Here is a 12,295-nt window from a genome sequence, read left to right as displayed (position 1 = left end):
GTACCATTTTTACATGCATCAGTTATTTCTTTGTTTATTTCTCGCCCTACCGTGATGTCATTATTTGGTGGCCTGTAGACTATGCCTATCAGTGACCTTTTCTCCTTACTATTTCTAATTTCCACCCAAATGGATTCAACCTTGTTTTCCATAGAACCTATACCATTTCTCATGTCATCCTTAAATATCAGAGCTACACCACCTTCCTTACCTTCCTGTTGGTCCCTCCGAACAGTTTGATACCCCTGGATATTCAACTCCCAGTCCTGACCATCCTGCAACCATGTCTCTGTAATGGCCACCAAATCATACTCGTTTGCAATGATTTGTGCTGTCAACTCATTTACCTTGTTTCGAATGCTACAAGCATTGAGATAAAGTGCCCTTATGCTAGCTTTTGTACCTTATTTTTGAATTCTAACACTTCCATTAATAACATCTCCTGAGTTCTCCTTCCTTTTAACTCTTTTTCCTGATTTTTGATGTAGTTGGAACCTTCTCCCCACCTTTTGTCCTTGCTCCCTCCTTCTCGGACTCCTTACATAGGTTCCCATCTCCCTGACATATTAGTTTAAACCCTTCCCAACCGCTCTAGCAAACACTCCCCCATGGACATCAGTCCCAGTCCTGCCCAGGTGTAACCCATCCAATTTGTACAGGTCCCACCTCCCCCAGAACTGGTCCCAATGCCCCAGGAATCTGAAACCCTCCCCCTGACACCATCTTTTCAGCCATGTATTTATCCGATATCTCCTCTCATTTCCACTCTGACTAGCACGTGGCACCGGTAGTAATCCTGAGATCACTACCTTTGAGGTCCGATTTCTTAACTTTCTTCCTAGCTCCCAGTATTCTGCTTTTAGGACCTCATCCCTTTTTTTACCTATGTCATTTGTACAATGTGTACTACGACCACTGGCTGTTCACCCTCCCCCTTCAGAATGTCCTGTACCCGCTCTGAGACATCCTTGACCTTAGCACCAGGGAAGCAACATACCATCCTGGCATCTCGTTTGCGGCCACAGAAACGCCTGTCTATTCCCCTTACAATTGAATTCCCTATAACTATTGCACTGGCACACTTTTTACCCCTCCCCTCTGCAGCAGAACCAACCGTGGTGCAACAAGTTTGGCTGCTGCTGCTTTCCCCAGAGAGGTCATTCCCCTCAACAGTATCCAAAGCCGTATATCTGTTCTGCAGGGGAATGGCCACAGGAGATTCCTGCACTCGCTGCCTATCTCTCTTGCTCTGTCTGGTGGTCATCTATTCCCTTCCTGCCTGCAGAGTCTGAGCCTACGGTGTGACCAACTCTCTATACGTGCTATCCACGAAACTCTGACTCGCCGATGCTCCACAGTGCCTCCAGCCGCCGCTTCAGCTCTGAAACCCGAACTTCTAGGAGCTGTAGCTGGAGACACTTCCCGCGCACACGCTGACCCAAGGGACTGGAACTGTCCCAGCCTGCCACATGAAGCAAGAGGAGCAAACCACGGCATGGAGCTCTCCTGTCATGTCTTACCCCTTCAAATTAAAAATTTGAAAGATATTTTGTTTCAGATATATACAATTCTCTCGGGCCCTTCTTTCCTGCTCCTTGTTACTACCGAGTATAACCTTCACAAACTGTAAACCACAGAAATTACACAGAAACACTATAGCAGTGTACAACAACTACAATGCCAAGAGCAAAAAGAAAAAATAACACTTACTGACCAATCAGCACTCCCGCTTGTAGCCTCTGCTGCCTGTTTCACCTAACTCCATGTTCATCCAACTCCAAAAACACTCCTCACAGCCAGGCAGCACTCACCATGCAGGCAGAGCAGCACTGAGTGCTGGCCTGCTGGCATTACAACAGTGTAAAGCACACTTGCCTGCTCTGGGAAACAATTGTTGAAACCTCCACTGGCTGGAGCTGCTTGGAGCCTGCAGCGAAAGTGTCTCTGCAGGCTCCAGCGTAATGCAACACCAGTGAACTTGGAGGTAAACCGCCCCCCCCCCCCCCTCCTTTTTTTACTACACTGGCTGCCAGAAGCAGGTGGGTTTAGAGGCCCAGTGAGCCTGACAGGCCAAGGAGAAGGTAAGTGCATGGAATTCAGTTGGGTAGGTTTGGCTGGGTCAGGTCCACTCCGAGGGGGGGGGTGTGTGTGTGTGTGTGTGTGTGTGTGTGTGGGGGGGAGGAGAGAAGAGAGAGAGAGAGAGATTTCAGACATATGAGGAGAAACACCTTCACTCATGTGGAATTTGAGAACCACAGAATGCAGTGAAGGAAAGGTCAACTCATTGAATATTTGAGGAAATAAATAGATTTCTAGACTCTCAAGGTAGTAAGATGTATAGTGAGAACACAGGAGTATGGCATTGAGATAGAGGATCAACCATGATCATATTGAATGGCTCAAAGGGCTGAATGACTGGCTCCTGCTCGTTTTTTCTATGTTAGAATATCCTGAACAGCACTGACAAGGTAGATGTGGAAAGGATGCTTCGCCTTAGAACCATAGAAAATTACAGCTCAGAAACAGGCCTTTTGGCCCTTCTTGTCTGTGCCGAACCATTTTATGCCTAGTCCCACTGACCTGCACTTGGAGCATATCAAAGCAATTTTTCCTGCTCGTTTTTTTCTATGTTAGAATATCCTTGGACCATATCCCTCCACACCCCTCTCATCCATGAACCCGTCCAAGTTTTTCTTAAATGTTAAAAGTGGCCATTTTTAGTGGCATTTACCACTTTATCCGGCAGCTCATTCCACACCCCCACCACTCTCTGCGTGAAGAAGCCCCCCCTAATATTCCCTTTAAACTTTTCTCCTTTCACCCTTAACCCATGCCCTCTGGTTTTTTTCTCCCCTAGCCTCAGCGGAAAAAGCCTGCTTGCATTCACTCTATCTATACCCATCAAAATCTTATACACCTCTATCAAATCTCCCCTCAATCTTCTATGCTCCAGGGAATAAAGTCCCAATCTATTCAATCTCTCTCTGTAACTCAGCTTCTCAAGTCCCGGCAACATCCTTGTGAACCTTCTCTGCACTCTTTCAATCTTATTTACATCCTTCCTGTAACTAGGTGACCAAAACTGTACACAATACTCCAAATTCGGCCTCACCAATGCCTTATATAACGTTACCATAACACTCCAACTTTTATACTCGATACTCCGATTTATAAAGGCCAATGTACCAAAGGCACTCTTTACGACCCTATCCACCTGTGACGTCACTTTTAGGGAATTCTGTACCTGTATTCCCCTTGCGGGTGAGTTCAGAACTAGGGAGCAATGAGAGGTTCTCTTCTAGTACAGAGCTGCAGAGAAATTCTTTCCAAGGATTGCACAACTCCGGAATTCTGCCTCAGCAGGCAGTGGAGGAATGGTCATTAAATATGGTTAAGGCATTGGTAAATAGATTCTTGTTAGACAAGGGAATCAAAAGTTATAGGTAAATGGGAATATAGAATGCGAAACACATACAGATCAGCCAAGATATTATTGAATAGCAGGCTAGACTAGAGGGTTCAAATGGAATATTTCTGCTCCTATTTTGTATGCTATGGGCTTGTTTGGATGTTTTAATGATGAGATTTTGAGACTTGTATGTTTAAACATGAATTTACAGATCCCAGGTTACTGTCATGCATGGTTCTGCTCACCATGCAGATAACTGTTTCCTGTACTTGGCCAAGTCCATTTGATTTGCATTTTGCATGACTTGGAGTTGCATTTCTCATCAGGAAAAATTGCTTTGACATGAAAGCATCAGGGAAATCCAATAAATTGGTATGTTATCTGTTGATTACATATTTTTAAAAATTAGAAAATCCAGGTTGCAAAACGGCAGAGGCAGTTTGGTTATGCTTATGGATCTAGTGACTTAGAGGAGGGGGCTGAAGGGTGGATCAGTAAATTTGCTGATGACACCAAGATTGGTGGAGTAGTGGATGAGGTGGAGGGCTGTTGTAGGCTGCAAAGAGACATAGATAGGATGCAAAGCTGGGCTGAAAAATGGCAAATGGAGTTTAACCCTGATAAATGTGAGGTGATTCATTTTGGTAGGACAAATTTAAATGTGGATTACAGGGTCAAAGGTAGGGTTCTGAAGACTGTGGAGGAACAGAGAGATCTTGGGGTCCATATCCACAGATCTCTAAAGGTTGCCACTCAAGTGGATAGAGCTGTGAAGAAGGCCTGTAGTGTGTTAGCCTTTATTAACAGGGGGTTGGAGTTTAAGAGCCGTGGGGTTATGCTGCAACTGTACAGGACCTTGGTGAGACCACATTTGGAATATTGTGTGCAGTTCTGGTCACCTCACTATAGGAAGGATGTGGAAGCGCTGGAAGGAGTGCAGAGGAGATTTACCAGGATGCTGCCTGGTTTGGAGGGTAGGTCATATGAGGAAAGGTTGAGGGAGCTAGGGCTGTTCTCTCTGGAGCGGAGGCGGCTGAGGGGAGACTTGATAGAGGTGTATAAAATGATGAAGGGGATAGATAGAGTGAACGTTCAAAGACTATTTCCTCGGGTGGATGGAGCTATTACAAGGGGGCATAACTATAGGGTTCGTGGTGGGAGATACAGGACGGATATCAGAGGTAGGTTCTTTACGCAGAGAGTGGTTGGGGTGTGGAATGGACTGCCTGCAGTGATAGTGGAGTCAGACACTTTAGAAACATTTAAGCGGTTATTGGATAGGCACATGGAGCACACCAGGATGATAGGGAGTGGGATAGCTTGATCTTGGTTTCAGATAAAGCTCGGCACAACATCGTGGGCCGAAGGGCCTGTTCTGTGCTGTACTGTTCTATGTAATATTGATGACACTGGCAACAATGCAAACAGATGTTTAGCTAAGGCAAGCTGGCTCAAGGGGGAAACAGACCAAAGGGTTTCAATAAAGGTTTAAAAGTTCAAGGTGTGAACTTTTTGTATTTACACTTGAAAAAAATAGACTCTCAAAATCAAGGTAATTTCTGATGAGGTTAGTTTGTATAAGAGAAGATCAAAAAGGAAACAACTGTATATAGCAGGAGATGATTAAACCAACGCAAGGGTAGCCGCTTTAGACCTTAATCACAACAGGAATAGCTGTTAACTCCCAGCAAGCCAGGTCTGTGAAGAAAGCCTGTCTTAAGAAGTCACTTGTTTGTTTTACCTCAGAAGCAAATTCAAGGTGATATACAGCCTGGTGTGGTAACAGTTACTGGATTAAATATATAGTTTTTAAAAATCTACGTCCTGCCTATGTCATTGGTACTTACATGCCGACCACGATGACTGGGTCTTACCCTTCCCACTGCAAGTTACTCTCCACCCCCAGATGTCCTGAACTCAGGCACAGGGCATGGATTTGCATTCTTTGCTGCAGCTAATGGTGCCAATCCCTCTGACAAACTAACCCCAACTACTACTACATGGCTTTTCACACTCCAACTTAAATGGCTTCCTGTACCACAATGCCAGAGTCAGTTAGCTCATCCATCCTGGAACTCCCACCCTTGTCCAAACAAGCTGAAAAAACCTCAAACTTGATGGACCATTGTAAAGGCTGAGATGCCTGTGCTACTGCCCTCTCTATGGTATGGTCTGCCTTTCACATGTGGGTTTCCAATCTGAAGAACATGCCCTGATGTCTTCTCCCAAACAGCACGTTCTCTCTGATGCCCGCACCAAGGGGCCAATTGCAGGGTTTCAACCTCTCCTCGAGACATTCCACTGCCCTTGAGCGTGCATTCAAGTCTCACCTTTCACACAGTCACCCAGATACCTATCTGGGCCAACAGAACCCCATTGCTTCACAGGTCCATAGAAAGCAGTCACCACCCTCTGGGTTTCCTTGGGTCTCTGGCTTCTCAGGCCCACATTATTCCAGGTCTGCATCATGGACCCTCTGCTCCTTGATCTTTACTTAACAGAACCTTTTCCAGATTTCTGTTCTTTCCCTTTGACTAGAAGGTCTTCTTAGAACTTCCTTCTGTCTCTCTCCCTGGGCTTGCGACCTTGGGGCCTGCTCTCTGCGGTCTTTTTTCATGTCCTGCTAGAGATATCTAAATTGCTCTTTGCAGCTCAGAGCATAATCACCAAATGAACCTCAAACCACTTTGTTCCCTTGTTGCCAGGCAACAATAAGAAGTCTCACAACACCAGGTTATAGTCCAACAGGTTTATTTGGTAGCAAATACCATAAGCTTTCGGAGCACAGCTCCTTCGTCAGATGGAGTGAATATCTGTTCTCCAACAGTGCACAGACACAGAAACCAAGTTACTGTAACTTGATTTCTGTGTCTGTGCACTGTTGGAGAACAGATATTCACTCCATCTGACGAAGGAGCTGTGCTCCGAAAGCTTATGGTATTTGCTACCAAATAAACCTGTTGGACTTTAACCTGGTGTTGTGAGACTTCTTACTGTGCTTACCCCAGTCCAACGCCGGCATCTCCACATCACAGGTAGGAAACAACCCAGCTTTTTTATACAAAGAACAAAGAACAGTACAGCACAGGAAACAGGCCCTTCGGCCCTCCGAGCCTGTGCTGCTCATTGGTCCAACTAGACCACTCATTTGTATCCCTCCATTCCCAGACTGCTCATGTGACTATCCAGGCAAGTCTTAAACAATACCAGCGTGTCTGCCTCCACCACCTTATCTGGCAGCGCATTCCAGGACCCCACTACTCTGTGTAAAAAACGTCCCTCTGATATCTGAGTTCATACCTCGCCCCTCTCACCTTGACCCCGTGACCCCTCGTGATCGTCACCTCCGACCTGGGAAAAAGCTTCCCACTGTTCACCCTATCTATACCCGTCATAATTTTGTACACCTCTATTAGGTCTCCCCTCATTCTCCGTCTTTCCAGGATGAACAAGCCCAGTTTACCCAATCTCTCCTCGTTTGCTTTAGAGTGGTAAAACCTCATTAAAATACAGGCATCTTTTAGACTGAAACTAAAACAACTGCAGAAATAGAAATAAAGCTTATCTTACTCATCACACCCACAAATACAAGTATAACTTACTTTAAACTATTTCCTAACAACACCACGTTATAAGGGGTCAAAATGAAAACGGAGGATCCAATCAATCTGTTGCTGAGAAATCACAAGTCAAATTTTGGTCAGATCAAGTGTGATTCTGAAAGAGGAGGAGGAAAACAAAAGACTGCAGTCTCAGTGGGAGATGCAATTTTTCTTTAAAAAAAGCAATGAATGGCTGCTTCATGTTCTTAGCAAAAGATGTTCATGACCATCTAAATCTAGATAAGGTGGCACACCAACATTCCCCAAATCCATTATTTCTCCAATTTATTTACAATATCCAGTTTTAAAACTAAATTACACTGCCTAGATTGTTTAATAGCTGCAAACAACATTCAGCATTCAAAAATACTTTTCACAAGTGACACAGAGGAATGCCTGTCTGCTGCAGCTACAGCTGGTGACACTGAAGATGGAGTGAAGTGCAATAGATCACCTGCAATTGGCTGACAAATTTACCTACACTGAAATAAGTAGTATTTTCCTATCCCACAATTGTTCTTGCACCAGATGCAAGTTGCTAGCACTGCTGCCTCTCAGCACCAGGGACCTGGGTTCGATTCCCAGCTTGAGTCACTGTGCGGAGTCTGCACGTTCTCCCAGTGTCTGCATGGGTTTACTCCCACAGTCCGAAAGACATGCTGGTTAGGTATATTGGCCATGCTAAATTCTCCCTCAGTGTACCTGAACAGGCGCCGGAGTGTGGTGACTAGGGCATTTTCACAGTAACTTCATTGCAATGTTAATGTAAGCCTGCTTGTGACTAATAAATAAACAGACAAACATACCTATTTCCCCATCCCCAAGGAACCAGACAAGTCTCGAGAACTAATCAATACATTTCAACAGACACTCCATCACAACTAGATTATAATTATTAGCTTCCACAGTTTAATGCCTGGTGAATGGAAGGCTTCAATTTAAACTATTTCACCTTGTCTTCCTATAAAGACATAAACTTATTTTTTTTTGCTATTGATGTGTAGAGAAGTAGTTTAGAACTGACGTAGTAAAAATACTTTAACATGTCCTGGTCCATTAACTCGGTTCAATGGAGTTTCATCCAAGTCAGATGACTGTTGGCTCTAATTCCAGTTGAAGACTTGATGACAATCAAGGATGTCATCCCACAGCAAGAGCAAGGAACAGCTGCTGTCTTTCAGATGAGGTTATTAACTAAAATCTGGCTGTATGTTCTGGTATTTGAGACAGAAAAAAAACCAAGTTTCTACTCGAGACTCTTCCTAACATCCTGTTCACTACTTGTTCAATGAGTATTCCAAGAAAAAATTGAATCAGCTAACCACTCAAAATGGCTTCTATTCTTGCTTACACAAAATCAACTGCATTTTAAAATGACAACTTTATATGCAGTGTTTTGAGGGATAAAATAAGGTTCTATATATAGCCAGCATTTGATGACTTATTACTTACCTACTGCAAACATGGTCCATGAGCAGAGACATCGAGTCCAGGTTGCCATCTAGTTTTGTATTGTGATAAAGGCACCGGTCTCGCTGCAGTTCCACTGCTTGACGTAGCAGAGTTTGTAAGCGTCGTGGAGGTAACATCACTGAAGGAGGCAGGTACACTAGCAAAATAAAGTAAAATTTAAAATGAATTTAATTTTTTGAATGACTCGGGCAATTCCAATCTAAAAAGAACTCCATCTGATACGATCAAATCTGAGTCAATGCTGCTATGCAAGTAATGTTATAGCTCCTTGGTTAAGTAAACAAAAGATAGTCATTTGGTTGTACGAGTATTGCAGAAAAAATACATTTTGTTCAAGTTTTTCATCTTGCCGGTGCAATCACAAGAAACAACATCTTTATACTAGGTGGCAGGAGTGCTGATTGGTAGGCAAGTGGTCTTGGATTGATAGAGGTATTGTCACAGAGAATACAACAGTTAATGGTGATTAACAGATAACTGCCAAGCATTGTTTGACATTTAAACCAAGCAGCATGGATCATATAAATAAATATTGTGGTAACCCAGCACTAACCTCAGCACCGGATAAGAGAATGTTTAACTCAGCCCTGTTGACCCTGACAGTCTCTTACTCACTAATATTTGGGGCTTGTGCCAAAATGGGAAGAACTGTCTCTCAAACTAGTCAAGAAACAGCCTGACATTACCCAAGACAATGTCCCAGACACCACCATCACTATCCCTGGGTATGTTCTGTTCCAGTGGCAGTACAGACCCAGCAGAGGTGGCAGCATAGTGGCACTGTCAGGAGGGAGTTGTCCTGGGAGTCCTCAACAGTGACTCTGGACCCCATGAGGTCCCATGGCATCGGTTCAAACGCGGGCAAGGAAACCTCCTGCTGATTCCCACCCCCCACAATCCCCCCTCAGCAGATAAATCAGTACACCTCCATGTTGAACACCACTTGGAGGAGGCACTGAGGTTGCTAAGAGCACAGAATGTACTCTGAATGGGGGAAACTTCAATGTCCATCACCAAGAATAGCTTGGTAGCACCACCACTGGCCGTGCTGCTCGAATCCTAAAGGATATAACTGCTAGACTGAGTCACTGGCTAAAGGTAATGGGACGAGTAGGAGAACAAAACTTACTTGGCCGCCACTTCATCAACCTGCCTGTCTTTGAAACATCTGTCCATGATGGTACAAGTCAGAGTAACCACCACAATTTTTGTGGAGACAAAATCCCATCTTCACATTGAGAATACTCTCTTATCATGCTACGCGATGCTACCACCATGTTCAATGAAGTAGATTTCAAACAGATCTCGCAACTCAAGACTTTGCAACCAAAAGGCACTTTGGACAATCAGCAGCAGCAGAATTATACTCAACCACAATCAGTAATCTCATGGACCTGCATATCCCCCACTCTACCAATATGATCAAGCCAGGGAGTCAATCCTAGTTCAATGGAGAGGGGAGGAGGGCATGCCAGGAGCAGCACCAGGCAAGCCTAGTGAAGTCAGAACATGAGTACTTCTGTCATAGGTAGACACAGCGATTTCACAACCAACAAATCAAATCTAAGCTCTGCAGTCCACTGCAGCAATGAAAGGTGCTGGACAATTTAAACAACTCGTGGATGCAGCTCCACAAATATCCCCATCTTCAATAATGGGGGAGCCCAACACAGTGAAAAAGATACGATTGAATCATTTAATACACCCTTCAAAAAGAAGTGCCAAGCGGATGATCCATCTCAGCCTCCTCCAGAGATATGGATTTATATATTTTTTGTGTTTAAGGGGAATGTTAAAAAATTTAGCTTTATTTTACAGGCAGTCGGTATGTCTCGGGTATAACAGCCCAGATGCTGGAAGAGCAGGATAATTACTCATTTCAACCTTGTAAGTGGTTACGTTAAGTAGAGTTAACGGGCTTTGTTTACTTAAGTTCTCCTGAGATTTCTGATTCGAGTGATTGACAGGGTCATGCGATGTGATTAATATGCAATCCCAGATCTGTAGCAGAGAGAAAAAACTTTTGCAGAAAGCAGTTTAGTTTGCAGCTGAAGCTTGGAGGAAGTTAGGATTTTGCAGACTTCTGGAACTCAAAGCTCAAAGGCTGTTAACAAATGTTAACACAGTAAGAAGTCTCACAACACCAGGTTAAAGTCCAACAGGTTTATTAGGTAGCAAATACCATAAGCTTTCGGAGCACAGCTCCTTCGTCAGATGGAGTGGATATCTGTTCTCAAACAGTGCAAACAGACACAGAAATCAAATTACAGAATACTGATTAGAATGCAAATCTCTACAGCCAGCCAGGTCTTAAATGTACAGACAATGTGGGTGGAGGGAGCATTCAACACAGGTTAAAGAGATGTGTATTGTCTCCAGACAGAACAGCTAGTGAAATTCTGCAAGTCCAGGAGGCAAGCTGTGGGGGTTACTGATAATGTGACATAAATCCAACATCCTGGTTTAGGCCGTCCTCATGTGTGCGGAACTTGGCTATCAGTTTCTGCTCAGCGACTCTGCGCTGTCGTGTGTCGTGAAGGCCGCCTTGGAGAACGCTTACCTGAAGATCCAAGGCTGAATGCCCGTGACTGCTGAAGTGCTCCCCCACAGGAAGAGAACAGTCTTGCCCGGTGACCGTCGAGCGGTGTTCATTCATCCGCTGTCGTAGCGTCTGCATGGCTTCCCCAATGTACCACGCTGCAAGAAAGGATGTCCCGAGGCATGGTACATTAGGGAAGCCATGCAGACGCTACGACAGCGGATGAATGAACACCGCTCGACGGTCACCGGGCAAGACTGTTTTCTTCCTGTGGGGGAGCACTTCAGCAGTCACGGGCATTCAGCCTTGGATCTTCAGGTAAGCGTTCTCCAAGGCAGCCTTCACGACAGCGCAGAGTCGCTGAGCAGAAACTGATAGCCAAGTTCCGCACACATGAGGACGGCCTAAACCGGGATGTTGGATTTATGTCACATTATCAGTAACCCCCACAGCTTGCCTCCTGGACTTGCAGAATTTCACTAGCTGTTCTGTCTGGAGACAATACATATCTCTTTAACCTGTGTTGAATGCTCCCTCCACCCACATTGTCTGTACATTTAAGACCTGGCTTGCTGTAGAGATTTGCATTCTAATCAGTATTCTGTAATTTGATTTCTGTGTCTGTTTGCACTGTTTGAGAACAGATATCCACTCCATCTGACGAAGGAGCTGTGCTCTGAAAGCTTATGGTATTTGCTACCAAATAAACCTGCTGGACTTTAACCTGGTGTTGTGAGACTTCTTACTGTGCTTACCCCAGTCCAACGCCGGCATCTCCACATCATGACTACCAACAAATGTTAAAGCAAATATGCCTAGATTTGCTAACTATTTATTTAAAAGTGAATTAGATTCATGCACAATGGGGCCTAGTTGGAAGTGGAATAGTGATAAGCTAGAAAGTAAAGTTGCTTCCTATCATTTTTAAATAGAGTCATAGAGGTTTACAGCATGGAAACAGGCCCTTCGGCCCAACTTGTCCATGCCGCCCTTTTTTTTAAAAAACCCCCCAAGCTAATCCCAATTGCCCGCATTTGGTCCATATCCCTCTATACCCATCGTACCCATGTAACTATCTAAATGGTTTTTAAAAGATAAAATTGTACCCGCCTCTACTACTACCTCTGGCAGCTTATTCCAGACACTCACCACCCTGTGTGAAAAAATTGAAAAGCCATCAAGTCCTGGTCGCATCCTAGTAAATCTTTTCTGCACTCTTTCTAGTTTAATAATATCCTTTCTATAATAGGGTGACCAGAACTGCACACAGTA

The 12,295-nt window shown here is 44.4% G+C and overlaps 1 protein-coding gene across 8 annotated transcripts in view; it reads right to left on the bottom strand.

The window, feature by feature from the left end:
* The window catches only part of wdr26a (WD repeat domain 26a), a 173,593-nt gene that overhangs the window by 116,282 nt on the left and 45,016 nt on the right, over positions 1 to 12,295 (bottom strand). For all 8 annotated transcript variants that reach the window (XM_078212131.1, XM_078212129.1, XM_078212135.1 and 5 more), the window contains exon 6: positions 8,464 to 8,620. In XM_078212131.1, coding sequence (XP_078068257.1) covers positions 8,464 to 8,620 — 157 coding nt within the window. The remainder of the gene's footprint in view (positions 1 to 8,463; positions 8,621 to 12,295) is intronic.

This window comes from Mustelus asterias, chromosome 5 (assembly GCF_964213995.1).
Source record: "Mustelus asterias chromosome 5, sMusAst1.hap1.1, whole genome shotgun sequence".
In the NCBI taxonomy this organism is placed as follows: Eukaryota; Metazoa; Chordata; class Chondrichthyes; order Carcharhiniformes; family Triakidae; genus Mustelus; species Mustelus asterias.
This window is presented reverse-complemented; position numbering and strand designations above follow the sequence as displayed.